General features: G+C 36.4%; 1 protein-coding gene across 3 annotated transcripts in view; it reads left to right on the top strand.

Moving 5' to 3' along the window:
* Nucleotides 1-18312, top strand: part of GRID2 (glutamate ionotropic receptor delta type subunit 2) — a gene marked incomplete at both ends in the record, with an annotated part of 1350985 nt that overhangs the window by 635948 nt on the left and 696725 nt on the right. For all 3 annotated transcript variants that reach the window (XM_080932483.1, XM_080932484.1, XM_080932482.1), the window contains one exon: nucleotides 14236-14441. In XM_080932483.1, coding sequence (XP_080788609.1) covers nucleotides 14236-14441 — 206 coding nt within the window. The remainder of the gene's footprint in view (nucleotides 1-14235; nucleotides 14442-18312) is intronic.

Raw genomic sequence — 18312 nt, 5'->3', positions numbered from 1 at the left:
AGTCAACAACTAAAAACCTCTCAGGCAGTCAAAGGACAGGAGTTGTTTATAGGGCCCCTTTAAGAGGAAACGGCGAGTTCAGTTTTCAGCAACTGAACGTTGGTGTAGTGTCGTGAGAGGTTAAGTTGTAGCAGCGGTGATGAGTGGGCTTTCTGGGTAGGTTTGGTCTTGGTTACTGAGACTAGGGACGATCTTGGCAGACAGCATATATGAGAAGTGGGCACTTCAATAGAGAATAAATGGGATCAGGTCTTAGCAACTGAAATTTTTAAACTTGATCATTTTGCTTACGAGGAACTGGAATAAGTATTTTAGACTATGTCGTTTAATGTTCTCAAGAGCCAAGAATAAAATAACAAAGACTATCAGTTGAGAATATTTCTTATATCTAGCCACTTTGCTAAATTCTTCAAATGTATGTATTATCTCACGAAATCCTTATAGTCATCTTCTAAGGTAACTGTTAATATCATTAGTATTATTTTATAAAAAGAAAACATCAAGTAAGCAATGCCAAACAACATCAAAATAATTTAAGAAGCCCAGATACAATCATCATCCATTACTCCTTATGCCTTTGGCCACTATCATATTTGATACTATGGTAATAGAATAAAATTAATTCCTAACAAGTTAAAAATCAAAAACCAAAAATTAAAAAAAGAAAAAAAAAAAAAAAAAAAAAACGAAAGGCAAGTGCTCTGACTGTATACAGACACCTTCACTAAAGAGAAGCAATAATGTTAAGCCTACAAGTTTCAGACATTTATAATAACTTAAATGAAAATGATACCATATTTTAATTAGGAAGATTTGATGGTTCTTAGAGCCAGGGAAACAGAACAGTAATTAGGATACAAAAATAACCTAGTCCAATATTTTCAGTAACAGTTTTTTACATACAATACCCATCGTCACAGACCAGAAAGAGGCCCCTAAGTCTCATGAAACAGCTAGCAGCATGAGTCTTGTGTTAATGTTGGGTAGATTTCACATCAAGTCCACCAACGTCTGTCAACCAAAGCAGCTCAGTGCATATGATGCGGGTTTGCTTATGCTGAGGATCCTCAGTGCTAGAGTGTCTTCCAAAGTCATTTTTCTGCTGCTTATTTTTTTCTTACAGCTTTATTTTAAAAGCAGAGATACATGTACAGATTTTTAAAGACATTTTGGCATAAAACTATATGAATATATTTTTGTCAGTACTTGATTTTTTTCAAGGTTTGAGAGTATACCTTGAAATCTTACTAGCTATAATACTGCGGCTTATTTTTATTGGTCTGCTTTTGTTTGTTTGTTTTTTTTTCTTGCACTAAAGATCTGTATTTTTCACATTCATTATTTTAGCTTACATATGATCACGGACTCCTCTTCACTAGTGAGTACTTCTGCTTTCAAAGCACAGAGTGCCACAAGAGATTCTTAGAAAATGGCTGTCACCATTTTTTTTTTAACTCCATTGTACACAAGTGACTTTCCCATTCAATTGCAATTCTTCTAATTAATCTGAATGACAGAAGTTGGGATCAAATCCATTTATACTTTCTCGATACATTTTTCCATAAAATTAATTCAACTCTTTAATGAGTAGAATAAATTCCTATGACTTTCTTTCAAAAGTTGGATGGCATTTTCCTTGAACTTCTACGCAAACCTTTCTACTGGACCAAAAGCATTAATCCAGGTACAATTGGCTTATTTGCGATCACAAAGATTCCACTGCCCATTAGTACAAAGTCTGTTGTCTATAATGACCCTGACCAGAGTGTTGAAGCCGATAGACTGACCTCCAAAACTGAAATGTTGCCATTAATCATGTCAATTAGATTGAGGAGAATGTTTCCAATTGGACTTCTTCAACTGTAGTGGAAATGAGCACACATTTTTTAGAGATTATCCCACAATGTTCTCACATAAATAAAGGGTAGCTTCACTTTAGACAAGTTTCTTTACATTATTGCTGGATGCAACTTACTTCATCACTTAAAGATGTCTAAAAAGCATAACCAATGTCCAGTGTCTTCAAGAGGGATATAATTTGGAATTACATTGGCTATTTCTTAGACATCTCAGGTTAACCTACATGAAACACAGATGTTTGTTGTATGACATCTAGACTCCTTGCCAACTTTTAATACCGAAGACTCTCGATTTATATAAAATAAACAAATTCTACTCTTAATTTAGGGAACCTTTTTGCAGTTGCCATCTGGGTGGTGTTGGCACGTGCCCTTAATCCCAGACCTAGAGGCAGATCTCAGGAGTTCGATGTCAACCTGGTCTACAGAGTGAGTTCAAAGGCAACCAAAGATGCAGAGAAAAATCCTATCTCAATAAAAACAAAACAAACAAACAAAAAAGCAAAAAGAAAACAAAAAAAAACAAATGAAATAAACAAAAACAAAAAACCAGAAGGGCCAGAAAGCTGTTGTTAGGTCTGATACTTCTTTAAGTAAACAAATTGTTTAAACATAATCACCATCATTTGCTTGTGTGTTCCCCTTGGCTTCTTTCAAGATAAAATAGCAAGATTTAACAATTTTACCAGAGACAGTATAAATCACAAGTCTAAATAGGCAGCAATTTGTGATCCAGGATACTGCTACTACTCTGATGGTCTTCTTACACCCCACATGATGGATATGAGGCATTCTACATAGGTAAGCATGCATTCCCTGCTGTTCTTAATAGACACACTGGTCAGACTACAGGACTGATGGTAAACATGTCATAGAGTCATCTTGTAAAAATGAAGATTATAGCACTGAGCTAAAGGAAAGCACTTGCCCAGTTTAAAATGTTTGCCCCAGAGCACTTTCTCATGAAAAAATAAAACGTTCCAAATTCATTTTTATAGACTAAGAACAGTCATGTCTTCTCTAACTCTAAAAGCCAAAGTTCTCCTCTCAAATTCTTTCTGTACTTTCAGAAAGAAGTACCCTATTCTACTAGTAACAACTTTACCCATTTGTCTTCAAGAAGAACTACAGGATATTTCTGGAAAAATTAGTAAGTGATCGTATCTTCCACTGCAGCCTTCATGGGTCATTAGAAAAACAAGCTGTGTGTTCTGAAATTGCTCAGGGCCTCTACAAATCCAGCTAGAAATGCTGGGAGGCTGACGGACATTTAAACTTAAGTAGCCCAGTTTCCGTCTAGTCCAGTGGCCCTGTGGGTTCCACCTGAAAGAGGAATATCATATCATATGCAAGTCAACGTGGAATCTTGAGTATGAAAAACAGGCCGATGTTATCTGACACTGTTTTCATGATGATGTTATCTGTGCTAAATGTTTAAGAGTTAAAAAAAATCTATAAAATTTGGATTTATATTGAAACATAAATTCTTTGTACAGTTTGTGTTAAAAGTCTAATTTTCAATAACAAAATAAGATAAACTAAAAAGGGCATAAAACCTATTTGTCTAGCTCCCTGTTGTCTTTAAATTAAATAAAAGAGAAGTTTATTTTTTAATATATTTGAATATCTCAAATCTGTTCACTTAATGTTTTTACTCATTAATATGCTATAAATAACATGCAAATACAGCAAGATTAACTAGACCCATAGCCTATACATCTCAATTAATTTATATACTATTAGGACAGCCATTCTGAAGCTATGAGACTTCATGTTGAATTTTCTACTTTCACTGCCAAATATATTTTATGCATATATCTGTCACCAAAAACTGGAAAAAGAAAGTATGAGACCCAAAACTAATACAATTAAAAACTGGCTTTAGATCCTTTTCTGACTCAATCATGACTTGCTCTTATCTGAGTCCTCCTCAACATCCACTATTTACCCTTTCTTGCTCCCCTTTCTATATGTTATACCATTCCTGTATGCACATGTGTTTATCCCAATCTCTTTATTTATATATGCATATAGAAGCATTTTTCATTAGTGATTTTAGATTTATTTACTTATTTTATATTTATGTGTATGAATGTTTGCCAGCAGGATGTATAAATTCATATGATTGGTGGTCATAAAGTTAAATGCCTAGAACTGTACCTACAGATGTTTGTGAGCTATCATGCAGTTACTGGGAATGGAATCTCGGTCCTCTGTAAGAGCAACAAGTACTTTTATCCACTGAGTCATCACTCAATGTCACACACACACACACACACACACACACACACACACACACACACACACACCACAGAAGGCTGACATCTTCATTTGCAGTCCAATATGTAATTTTTTTTCTATCTGAGATTGTGAAACCTCCCTTAATAATATGGAATCTATGTTTATCCATTTTCCTGCAAATTTTCTGATTTCTTTTCTCACTGAAGCTGAAGAATATTATATTTTTATGTGTTTACTGCATCTTTGTTATCCAATCATCCGATGGTGGATTGCTAGGTTGGTTTGATTTATATAAATCTTTACCACAACTGCTTAATCATTCTGAAAATTGGAGCCAAATCTCCGTGAAGTGTCAACGAAATGAAGTAATATGGAAATGATCAAATTAAATCGAACGATCAGATTATCCTGCACTTCTTTGTAGAGAACAATTTCCACTTCAGGAAATCCCAAGTCTGTTACCTGTATTCTCTTCTGCATATTAAAATCATTTATTTAATAATCCAAATTCAGGTTCAGCACACAGTCAGGTGGCTGGGCTACATAAGCAGATTCCTTCATTTTGAAATGCAGATTAGGGACCAGTCCTCACTAACACATTCCTGAGTCATGATCTTTATTCCATGCAGTGCAGCATTGGTGTAGATTTGTTCCGGGGCCCAGAAGATGGACACTTGCTCTTAATTGATTGCAAATGTTTATAATCGCCCCAAGGATGCTTTCAAATGTCTGATAACTATAATAATCTTGACATTCTCTCTCTCGACAGCCTGAAAGCCGTTTATTAGTCACTGGCTGCTTTCCAGCCTTCAGTTCTCCCATTTGCTCCAGTCTGCATCAATAAGCATGTAATTAATCTAAGCAATTTATTGAACCATTTTCTTTGCATTAATATATATTATGTCAAATGGGTGAGAAAAATAGTATATTCTTCTATTCAGGATTTATATATGAGTGAATGTGCTTTTAAAAATATTTCTCAGCATTACTGCAAAGATGGTTTTCATAGTAAAAGATGGCAGGTTTATGCCCAAATGACAAGCTTTTAATACTGGATTATAATTGCCAGACAATGTTGTGTCAAAGCCCAGCACAGCTCATGATTATCTTAACTTTTTAAGTATATATATTAAAAGAAAACCAGATTCATAAAATGCCAAAAAGAACTACATGACTACAAAGATTTTTTTTGAGTTAAGAGTAATTTTAAAATAAAACTTTGAAAATTGCCTGACGGTTTAAAGCCTCATCTTTTTCTTCAGGAGGTAGACACAGAGAGCATCCTTTGCTATCCAAATACTGAAAAAATCCTGTTCTGCCTTATGATATATCTCATATATTCAGCACTAAGCTGTGTTCCAATTTGTAAGAGAAGAAAGTGGGAGAAGAAAGTCACAAGGTCCCACAATTTAATTTTAAAGCTTAACACCCGGTCATAATTTCAGAGACGCCATTGCGTAGCTAGTGCCATGCCCAAGCCTCCTTGCTCAAATGGAAGTCTTTGACGCTTTAAGTGATCAGAATGATTAAATGTCTTAACCTTCCCTAAGGAGAAAATGATGAATTCAACATGAACCTTTACAGATCTTTTTTTCTCATATTATTCAGTATTTAAAACAGATGCCTGAGTACAAGGATGAGACTATGAACTTCTGTTTACAGAAAGTCACCATGTTTAGCTAAATTGTCAATTTACTTTGAAAAAAAAAAAAGCAATTTTGCAATGTTTCTAAATCAGTAATAGGTTCATGTTATTATCAGATGGGATAGACCACATTCCCCAAGAGCTGATTTGATTTTCCCATTACTCCTTTCCAGGTACCTTTGACAGTGATTGGCATACAATAAGTCAATACTATCAAGAAAGTGATCCACTTTGATACGAATGGCTGGTACAGGTTCCACCACAGGGATCACACATGTAGCTTAAATACTGTATTCTATTCTCTCATATTTCTAGTTTCTTCTTAGGATTCCTTTAGAAACATAAATCAACATTAAAGTCCAGATTTAATTGGACTAGTCTACTTTAATATAAACCACTTTTGGTAGGAAGATTAAAATTAATTCTACTATAAAGATAAGATGTAATCATTTTACAAGATTTGACAAAATGAACCATAGCCTCCAGTTACTCAAATTATCTATTATATCTTAGAGGATTAAAAGAGAAGATGGCCTAAATAGGAAACATAATTTGGGGGTCAGAAAAAAATATAGTTCATAAAATATTAAGCTCTGAAGATGAATTCTGTTTAATTATTTTATTTAGACTTTTTTGAGTCAAACTCTTGCTATGTAGTTTGCAGTAGTCAGTTTCTGATTCATTTGTAGAGGCCAGCATTGAATTTGAGGGTGTTTTTCTCATCTTTCCATGAGTTGAGATTTCAGAAATGTATCACTTGACCTGACTATGCTTAGAATGCTTGGTTGAAAGATAAAAGAAAGGTAGGGAGATAGGTAGTTAGGTAAGTAGGTAGGTAGATAGATAGATAGATAGATAGGTAGATAGATAGATAGATAGACAGACAGACAGACAGATAGATAGGTACATAGGTAGGAAGGTAGATAGATACATAGATACATAGATAAGAAGACAGATAGATACATAGATACATATATACATACATGCATACACACATAGGTAAATTCATACATATAAGAGAGAGAGATAGACAGATAGATACACAGATACATACATAAGTAGGTAGATAAATAGATAAGATACATAGATACATACATAGATAGATAACAGATCAGTGGTTCTCAACCTACCTAATGATGCAACTCATTACTACAGTTCCTCATGTTGTGGTAGCCCCAACCATAAAAGTGTTTTTGTTGCTACTTCATAACTATAATTTTCCTACTGTACATGTTTGTGTTTTCTGATGGTCTTAGGTGAATCATAGGTTGAGACCACTGTGATAAATCACTCTGGCATTCCTATTAAGAAAATTTCCTATCTTTAATTTTTTATATAAAACATAAAATAAAGGTAAAAGTAGAAATTTTGACCAAGGTTACTAAAATTTTGATAACTGAAATGTATGTTGCACTGAAATCTGATGCTTAAATAACTGCTTTCATGTTTTAGCCACTCTCATTTTTATCAGAAAAGGCAGTGCTTGGGTGAAATAAAATAATATTGCAGATTCCTTGCATATGAAGGTTTATACTTCCCTGAGACATTTGCTGCTCTATTACATTGCTTTCATTAGGCATGATCACATAATTTATGGTTTAAATTTCTGTTTGTTCTGTCAGTAATCTTGAATCATCTCAAAGACAGGAGCCAACCATGTCTTCTTCCTCATCACTAAAATAAGTCTCTCTCTCTCTCTTTCTCTCTCTCTCTCTCTCTCTCTCTCTCTCTCTCTCTCTCTCTCTCTCTCTCTCTCTCTCTCTCTCTGTGTCTGTGTGTGTGTGTAGTGTTTGCGTATGTATATAATGTAAGGGATCAAACACTAAGTATTAAAACTAAAAGCTCCCTTCCTTCTGCTTCTTCCTTTTTTTTAACCCCTCTTCCTACTTGTTTCATTTATAGTTGGCTGGTGGAGTTTTGTTAAGTGTAGGGAACAAACCACCTTTATGTGTCACTTGACTGACCAGGTCTTCCAACTCTTATAATCCTAAAACTACCTCATTACAACTCAGTCCACAAGAAAAGCCATTCACTTACATTATGGCTTTATTCAAATTCCACTTGTTTTGTAAGAACCAAGGACTCAAGCTGACTAGCCTGGGTGCATAGGATCATCAGGAGTAAGATGATCACAGGCTGAGCACATGTGAAAACAAACGATGAAGCCAGGGTTATTTCATAAGTTAAAAAAACAGCATCATCTTGCTCTGTGAAGACAGCAGAAACGAAGAAAATTAAAATAGAAGACATCAGTTATAAAAGTGATTCAAGTGAAGAGAGCTATATAGAAGCAATTTACTGACCCCAACCTCTTTTCTGACCTCAAATGCAGTTTGTTCCCTCCTACTCGTAGCCATTGTTTCCTGAAAGAAAAATAGGAACATTGACTAAAAGGGACATAAAAAGTCATTTTCCACCTGAAAATTAAAACTAGAGCTCTGGACTCCACGGCTGAGAACGAAGTACCGCAGTGAGCTACAAACTCGTCAAGCCCAGTATTCATTGGGAAGCGATGCTGTCTACGCTGCAAGAGGGAAGCTGGCTAAGTGCTGGCGGCCAGACAATGCTGCAGAGCAAGGATCTGCAGTCTTTATGATCCTCTCAAGTCTATGACACAAATTGAAGAATGATTTTTTAGACTGTCCTCCAAATAACCGTCAAGAGCTCCCTCTGTAGAATTTCAGAGTCCATGGGAATGGCATGAGCCTTCAAAGTCCAAGAACTTTTTCCAGATGATACTGTAGTTAAATTCCGTAGACATTAATTTTAGTCATTCTGGTTTGAATTGATTTCTAGTGCTGGCACCAGAGGATATCACAAGTTTGGAGGGTCAACGCATGTCTACTTTCATGGGTCAGAAGTCTGGCATCAGATCATAGGGTCAGGGGTCATAAATCAAAGTTTTAGTCAAAGCATGGACCCTTCTGCTTGTTCCTGGAAGACTCCATTTCGCTTCCCTGTGCAGTTGCCAAAGATGGCTGCCTTCCTTCACTACTTCCTCAGATCTATCATCCAGATCTCCTTCTCCAAACCTTCACCCATCTTTCTCTCTTCTAGTTTTAGATGCCCACAATTAAACTGGACTCACTCAAGTTAGAGAGTTTATCTATTTTTATTTCAATGGATTCCCTACCTCAGCAAGCCTCTAGGCTTGATCCTTCTTAGGAATGTGATTTACCATATCTACCAATTACAAGGCTTAGGATTTGAGTACCCAGGAGAAGAGATCACTCTTCTGCTGACCACAGGTCCCTTTGTGGTACCTAAGGGAAATTGCCTTTGCCCATAATCTTATGTTTAATAACTCAGTCGATGAGCTGTCTAACACTTGCTGTTATGTATTTATCTTATAAGTAGGGCTAATAGCAGCTGGGAAGCATTCTGTTATCAATAAATAGTCCCAACTGACAGGTGCACTCAGTCTGGCGGCTCCTTGAAGTCGAAAACCATGTGCTTTTATATCTGTAACTTTTGGAACTGAGCTCAATGACTAATGGAATCAGAATGAAGATAATGTGGAGGAATAATTGAGACGGTTGATTATGTTCATGTTTAATTAACAAACCCAAAGGCCTACTCTTTCTTTTAATGAATCTTTTATACACAGCTGCTAATAGCATGGTTTGGATCAGTCTCTTCTCACACGTATCAGTGGCTGCTCATGATCAGCCATATCACCCTCAAGTGAGGAAACACTTATGCTGGATTCTTCTATAACAGAAATCTGAATTGGGTTGAGTGCTCTTTTGAGTGGCTAGTGGCTAGCCATCAATAAATTTAAGGCAGTGTTACCTAATGGAGAGCAGAGCAGTAGTCTTTTATCAAATATTCATTCATTTTATCATCCTCAATCTCTTGCCTCACCTTTCTCTCATACATACACACACACACACACACACACACACACACACACTTTTTAATTTGATCTTTGAAGACTCTTACACAGTACCTGTTCCTTAATGTGCATATTAAGCAATTTTTTCCACAAAATTTCATAAATCTGTAAGTCCACAGCTGAAGAGTCACAACCAAAATTCTGAGGTCCTGAATTTGGTTCTGACCCAACAGTAGTATGGATATAGTCAAAACATAGCAGCTGTATGTTGTATTCCCTTCACCTGCTTATCTCTCACTTAAGTCCATCCTCTAATTCAGATTTTCAATACACGATGTTCTCATTGGTCATAAAATCAGAGGCTCTGTCTGTAACATCTGAATCCTGCCTCCAGGTAGATTTTTCTCTGACTACTTGGCTTCAGGCAGCAGCTGCCGAGGAGTCCTGTTTGTTCTCCCCGTGAAGACATCCTTCCACATGCCCAAACCATCCTCTTCTCTCCCATCTCCTCTAAGGAGCACTGCCTTCTCACTCCTCGGGGAACAGTATAGGGTGGCTAATACTGGGCTCTCTCTACTGTGGTTCCATGTGTTGATTCGTCTAAACATATTATGTACCTCACCCTACAAAGTATCTTTACTGCTATCAAGTTCCTTTAAAGCACTGGATCCCCTATTTGGCTGAATATTTTCTAATGACTTTTTTTTTTTTATGTCAAGTGAAAGAGTGAAGCTACATCAAAGCTTTTAGAATCAAATTTCAGAGTGCCTATCAGCTGGAAAAATCTCAGACGCTTTGCAATGTACCTTTGGCTTTCTGTTTTATTGATGTGACCTTGTAAGCAATTCAAATAAAAAATAAGACCTTACAATTCAATGTAGAATTATATTTTGGATTCTGCCATGGGCTCAGGATTTTGATTTTTTTACTCTTTTGGGTGATTGAGATTGACATGAAAGTTTGAGGATACCTGCTATCAATAACCCTGATATCATTTAGAGACCTGTCTGCCACGCCCCATTAGTTAACCCTGTTCAGTCCACAGGTGGTGTTACATTATTAGATACTTTCAGACTTGACTGTTTAGCCTCCACTAATCTTGCTCTTTTGTTCTTGCTGTGCTGTGCCCACTGAGTCTTTTATCCTTTGAATCTGTTTAATGCTGATACTGAGGCTTATAATATAGTTATGAATACATACAGGAAGGTAGAATATACACAGAGAGAATTAACACAGAGAGCAACAACTCACTAAGGCAACGTTTTAAAAATCTACATCAATCGTGAAAGCGCAGATTTTAAAGATTAATCTGTAACTTTGCCAATATACATTTTTTATCTTTATTATTTTACACTCCAGATTTTATTCTCCTCTCTGTCTACTCTGATACTGTTCCACATTTCATACCTCCTTCCTGCCCCCACTGCCTTCAGGAGGATTTCCCCAACCAACCCACCCCACCAGACCCAGTCACTGGAGGATTAGGTGCATCTTCTCTGACTGAACCCAAAATGGGAAGTCCTCTGCTGTATATGTGTTGGGGACCTCATATTAGCTGGTGTATGCTGCCTGGTTGGTGATCCAGTGTGTGAGAGATTGGGGGGGGGGGTTAATGGAGACTGCTGGTCCTCTTACAGGTTTGCCCTCCTCATCAGCTTCCTCCAGCTTTTCCCTAATTCAACCACAGGGGTCATCAGCTTCTGTTGATTGGTTGGTTGCAAACATCTGCATTTCTTTCAGCTGCTTGTTGGTTCTTTAAGGGTCAGTCATAATAGGTCCCTTTTTGTGAGTTCTCCATAGCCTCAGTAATGGTGTCAGGCCTTAGGGCCTCCCCTTGCTCTGAAATCCCCCTTAGGCCTGTTTCTAAACCTTCTTTTCCTCAGGCTCTTCTCCATTTCCATCCCTGCAGTTCTTTCGGACAAGAACAATTATGGGTCAGAATGTTGACTGTGGAATAGCAACCTTATCCTTCACTTGATGCCCTGCCTTTCTGCCTGCTGTGAGCTCTACAAGTTCCATCTCCTCACTGTAGGACATTTCATCCAGGGTTCCTCCTCAGTCCTGAGGGTCTCTTACCTCTGGGTCTCTGGAACATTCTGTAGGTTCTTCCCACCTCCGGAAATTGCCTGTTTCCCTTCTTTCTAAAGGGCTTCAGTCATTTTCCCCCACCCAATACCAAATCATGGTCCTCTCCCCCAGCCTCCATCTCCTTTCCTCCTAGTTCCCTCCCTACCTGCTTCTGATTGCTTTCTTCTCCCTCCTCAGTGGGAGTGAGGGTCCTCACTTGGACCCTCTGAGCTGGGCATGTTCATTCTCCTCTATTCTAATTATTCTTGGATTTGGACTTTTCATTGTGTTCTGAATTTCCTAGATGTTTTTTGGGTTGGGAGGTTTTTTTTATATATATATTTTGAATTTTCTTTGACAATTGTGTCAATTTCTTCTAAGGTATCTTCTATCCTTGAGATTCTCTTGTATTCTGCTGGTGTCAGATGCACTGAGTGCAGGATATCTCCTGGGATCCCTCAGGATGTGGTATCTCCTGGGGAGCAGAGTAACTAGCAATCAGTCCCAGCAAAGGACTGGGCTGAAGGGGAGTGGTATTCCATAGTTGAGGATTGGAGATTGTGGGGGAGGGGGAGACGAACCAAATGCAGTGGGTCTTCTGGGATGCCTCAGGATATGGTACCTTCCAGGGAGAAGTGCAAATATACATTTTTTTTTATCATGCACAAATACCAGTTTCTATATTTAGAGTTATTTATATCTTGGCCTATGGGCTTACCTACTCTTTTCAAATTAATTATACCACTTGAGAGTCAAATTTTGCATGCATGCAATCACACACAATTAGAAATTCTGATATAAAGTCCATTGCTATTAAGTTCCTCATTTCTGATTCTTAACCAATTATTTTAGCTTTAATTTGTTTCCTGCCATGGGGAAAAAATAATAGTATAATTTGTGAACTAGTAAAAATAAATTATATATACTGGCATTTCTTTGGCTACGTAGACTTTTCAGTCATATTTACTAATTTAGGTCCCTTTGTAAGCATCCAGTATGGTAGGGGAAAAGAAATTATATCATTTTGGGCATTTGTTTATATTTAAGCTTTTATATTTAGTTATTGATAATTACTTTTGATGTCATATTTTACTTCCCTTATTGAAAACATGAAATAAACCTCAATTTTTTTTAATATGGCAACTGTTTAGAAGCTTTCATATTTGAATTTGATGTAGAAATAAGTATCTTGAAGGCCCTCATACATCCAAATCTTGATTCAATGTTTCAAATATGCTGAAATATATTTTCATCTGTTTATACATATGCTGCCACCACCTTAATCCTGAAAAAAATGATTTCCTCTGAAGTATTCAGAATTATTTATTTGAAATGACGTTTGTTTTATGTAAACATTGACTGACTTGAGACTCTTAGAAAGAAACATCTCAACATATTCTATTTATATTATGAATGTCAATTTAGTGACGATGTCAACTCTTGTGAAATGTGTTTCAAGTTCATCTGTCATTAATATTACTTCACTCTTTAAATGTCACATTTTTTTATTATTTCCCTTTTAATTGAACATAATTTCTTCATAGCAATGATGCTAACACATTTTGTGATTGTGGGTTATGATAAATAAAAGAAATGAATTTCTGTGATGTAAGAAATTGGAGGAAACAGTGAGTATATTTTGTCTCCTTTTGAAGCACATAGAAAATATTAGCATTTAAAAGAAAAACTCTGATGTGGGAAAGCTGTGAACCCGTGTTTGCACTGAGCAGGGCTGTGGAAAGGAGAAACAGGGAAAGCTGGGACTTCGTGTTATGCATGGAAGTTCTGCAAACAGCTACATGGGCAAAGAAGGGGAGCCACAAAAGGCCAAAGGAAACGAGACGGCAAACTTAGGAAAAATAAAGTCATACCTTCTAAAGCAGAACGCATAGGAATGATGGAACAGAGAGTCCTGGCAGCCCTGTAGATACTGAACCACACAAAAGGTCTCTGGGAAGGAAACTACATAATCTTCTGTATTGTACTTCTCTTTTTCTTATGGCATCAGGTGAAAGTCCCTTCCTTAGGGTGGTCTCTAAACTGAAAGAATAAGCAAGCCAACTGAATTAGCTTGTGTGTAGCTTGGACTACTAGGTCTCTACTCGGGCCAGAGATAGGTTCCTTTCATTTCATCGGGATGAAATGCCTTTCCCTTAATGAGCCTCCAGCACTACTGCAACACTTCCTGTCTGAAGAGGTAACGTTAAAATCATTCCTGAGATAGGCTGAAATTGAATAATAGATAGACCTCATTTTCACCATGAAAACCCAGAGATCCAGTATTAAAGCTTTAACAGAAGGAATTAGTCTAGACTGTTTCAGTTTCTTCTTCTTCAGTGCTGAAGAAGGTAGCCCTGCTTTTTAGAAATGAACTTGTTTTCCTTCCCTCTTTATCATGTGTACCAACTTTCCCTATTATTTAATTACTTTAGTATAATAAATGGAGGGAAATAAATCCCTTTGGAATAATTTAATGGTTTAAAGGCATTAATTAAGCCAAATCATAAGTAAATCTGAGAAATCATGTCATGTAAACTGCTCAGAAGTAAAATAGGCTTTTTGTTTGTTCTGTGTTGTATTATTCCTAGATATCCGCGGCATACAAGAATTTCTGGACAAAGTGTCCCAGCAGGGAATGGATGTTGCCCTTCAAAAGGTGGAAAACAACATCAATAAAATGATCACCACGCTCTTTGACACCATGAGGATAGAGGAGTTGAATCGCTATCGGGACACTCTTAGAAGAGCCATTCTTGTTATGAATCCAGCCACAGCCAAATCCTTCATAAGCGAGGTAAGTTTAGCCTGAGTGGGGCAAAGTACACATGCAAATACTTTGGGATGGACTCCATTGAGGATATGAAGACTAAATAAAGAGAGAGGGTTAGCTGCACAACTCTCATTAACACTAATGAAGGAGGCAGAGTGAATTGCTTGCTCATCTCATTTACCCCATAATGGCCAGCTCATTGCTAAGACTCTTTGTACTTGTATATATTTAGGCACATGGCCAGGACAAGTTTCAGAAACCTTAGGAGTTTGCAAAGCGCTGTTGACCTGAATGAATCTAGCATACTTGAGAATGGATTCACACTCGTGCAGCTAAGCCCTTTGTGCTGTTGATGTCGTTACTGCTAGCTAAAATTGTGAGTCTGAGAAAAGATTTACTAGGATGAGGCTCTGATTGCCAAAGTCAACTGATTCCACAAAACACACCACAGCTTCATTTCTGCTTAAGGAAGCTGTACTAAGACATACAGGGAAGACTAATTGAGATTCTGCAAAAGAATGGTTACACAAGGTGGTGTGATGTCATTTTTACAAAATGTGAGTTATATCTGCTACTTTAGCTAGACACAGAAATCTTAGTAAAAGAACCAGTGAGAAGACAATGAATCAGACAGCCTTGCTGTACTCTAAAATGTTTGTGATCACCTTGTAAAAGATCCTTGCCTTTTTTTCGCCGTACTTAAGTGTTTAATTTCATTTAATGATAAAAAATCACTCATTTCATTAGATACTTTCTCATACTCCTTTTAGAGTTGTGGGCTTCAACTGATGAATTTCATTCCCTCATTTTTCTACTCCATTGACTCCTGAAATTCTGCAAAATATTTCAATGTAGAAGGTATCCTTTGACACTGGAATTTTGAAACTGAATACAAACCATTAAACACCACACAATTACTACCACTTGGATTTTAATATGGATTTTGCAATGTGAATTTAAGGAAAAGAGAGAACTTTTGTCTTGAGTTGAATTAGCAAATGACTAATTTACTTTTGTGCAAGAAAAAGAGATATATTTTATAGTCCACTTTCTGTTTCATGATTTGCTCATATCTGTGAGAAAATATTCCAGAATAAGACCTTAGAGCAAGTGAGGTATGTTTGTCTGCTGGTTTCAGAGGTGTTGTTCCATGAGCTCTAGGCCACAGGGGATTTTGAGCATCATGGTTGGGAGAAGGTGTCTGAGTAAATCTGCTCATTATATGATGGTCAGGAAGCAGGAAGAACAAGAAATCAGCTTGGGATAAAGTATAGCTTCCAAAAAGAAATAACCCTCTGTGATCTCCAAAGTTGCATAAAAAAAATCTGTACTAAAAGTTATCATGAAATATTTTCTGCAGTTAGGCCCTACGTTAAAAACATTTCTTCTGGTTTGCAACAATGCCACCAAGAAAGGAACCATCACAGGTTAATCCCAGGTAGAACTCACATTGTCTCATTCTTCTTCTAACGTTGCATTTAAGACTATATACGTGATAAATCAGCTGCCAATCAAAGACACTTCGTATTTGCAAACAGCAGCATTTAAAAAGTGCAGAGTCTTCTAGAAATTTGTCAGTGACTGAGTTGAGGCATAAAATATAAACTGGAGTAATGAATAAAACTTGAGATAGCACTGGTGTTTCTCTGTAGGGTGATCAGAGATTTTATTAACAAGGTTGATTTGGATTTGATATTGTGGGTAGAAATTCACAAGGAGATATCATAGAACAGACAGATTAAGTTTATCTGAGATTTATTATATGGTCACATTCTACAATTTTTTAAATATTTTAAGACTCCATTTAGTTTATCAATGATATAAAAATGTTGATTTCAATATATTAAGAGTATAATAATAACAATAATTAATAATAACAATAATTAATAATAACAATAACAATATATCATAGTAAACTTCCAACAGGTAGCAGTGGAGAGGTCTGAAAACCAGGAAAGGTTCAAAAATAGTAATGTCTAGATTTTTTCTTTTCTATTACATTGTAGCATGACAGACAACAAATTCACAAACATGCCTCCTTAATTGACAATGAGGAAATGAAGCGAAATGAAGATATGGGGGGTTGATTTCAGTGGAGTATATATTAAGAGAAGCTCTGTGTAAATAATGAACTGAAAGGGGCTAGCATGCTCAGGACATTTACTACTCAGAGTCTATAGATGGGGAAACATAGGGGACCATCGCTCTTCTTCTTGTCTCATTCCCAGCTTCTCCAGAAGTGCTGCTTCCTCTGCATTTCACATTTAGCCATTTAGTTCAAAGATTCTCTGGTGGCCTTCTTTCTCTCTTACAGTAGCTGTCTTATGTACCTCTCCAGACTGGACATCTTAATAGTACTGGGGGATATGATGGTTCTTCTTCAGTTAGATATTTCAAAATGGCACAATTTTTAAGATTTCTAAAGGCTTAAACTTATATAAATAAAAATGACCTTAAAAATTATTTTTTGCCAGCATGGTAGTTCATGCCTTTAATCCTAGTAAATAGGAGGAAAAGGCAAGCAGATCCTGTGGTGTTCTAGCTCAGCCATGGCTACATAGTTAGACTCTGCCTCAATAATAATAATAATAATAATAATAATAATAATAATAATAATAATAATAATAATAATTTAATAATGTTAATATATTATCCTGTATACTCATATGTATCATAATATATACTAATTTATATCAGTAATGCTAATATTGTACATTATAATATATAACAAGACTATTTTGATAATATTATTAGTAGTATATATTAATATATAATAGTTACATATGTAATAATAATTAAAGAGAAGTATTTGTAAAAACACTTACTCTGTGATGAATAGCAAGACAAATGCAGTTAGAAAGGGTTCAATGGATTGGAATGATAGGAACAATGGGGGAAGGAAAGATAAGGACCAGGGCAGAAAAGCAGTAAACATCTAAGACTGGGAGAGAAAAATGGGTGATGCCTTGAACTTGGAGACCAGCAAGGCTTCCAGCTCCAATGCTGTGGTTTGATCAATGCTGGCAGGGAATTATACAAGTGTTCAGGAACCTTCTAACTGAAAAGTATGTTTCTTATAAAATGAATTTTAGAAAAAATATGTTCACTTACCATTGTCATTTAATTGCTATGGGAAAATAATAGGCATATAAATTGCATTTTCTGCTTCCCCCCTGCCCCCGTCCCTGAAGCAATTGTGTGTCATTGAGTTAGTCATACTTCCTTTGAAGTTTCGGACACATAAATGTCTGCAGTTTACACTCCACCTCTGATTCCGGAGCTTCAAAGCTGTAGCAGAGATTGCAGTTTTATGCAGCTGAGCAAATCTACCTGCTGTCGGATCCTAAAAAACTGTTGTCTAGGCGTGTCTGTAAGTGTCCTTGAAATGAATGGGGCCGTCATGTGGCTTGATTTATGCATGGACCAGGATAATATTTCTAGATCAATTCCTTATAGAGGAATAATGCTTCGCTGATTACTTTGTGAGAAAAAATCTTTGTAGAAAGAACATAAGGTATGATGTTTTGACCAAAGGTCTTTCATTTTTAGTTTCATTAGAAATATTAAGACTCAGGTGTCATGGTCCATATTAATAATCCCAGTATTGGTAAGTCTTAGGCAGGACAATGTCTATGAAGTTGAAATAAACTTACATAGTGCAGATGAAGCCATTCTGAAAGAACTTATTGAGACCTTGTCTAAAAAAATTCAATACTATAGAAGCAGGAAGACATTATGTATGTGACAATGGATATCATTTTCAATTTGGATTTCTCTTTGTTAGAATTTCAGACATAGATGCTACTATTACAGAAAGTTCTTTTCCTCTACAATAAAGATAATAACACTTATTCCTTAAACCTACTTTATAAGATAGTTTTCATTTTATTGTATT

The sequence above is a fragment of the Micromys minutus genome (assembly GCF_963924665.1).
Source record: "Micromys minutus genome assembly, chromosome: 18".
In the NCBI taxonomy this organism is placed as follows: domain Eukaryota; kingdom Metazoa; phylum Chordata; class Mammalia; order Rodentia; family Muridae; genus Micromys; species Micromys minutus.
This window is presented reverse-complemented; position numbering and strand designations above follow the sequence as displayed.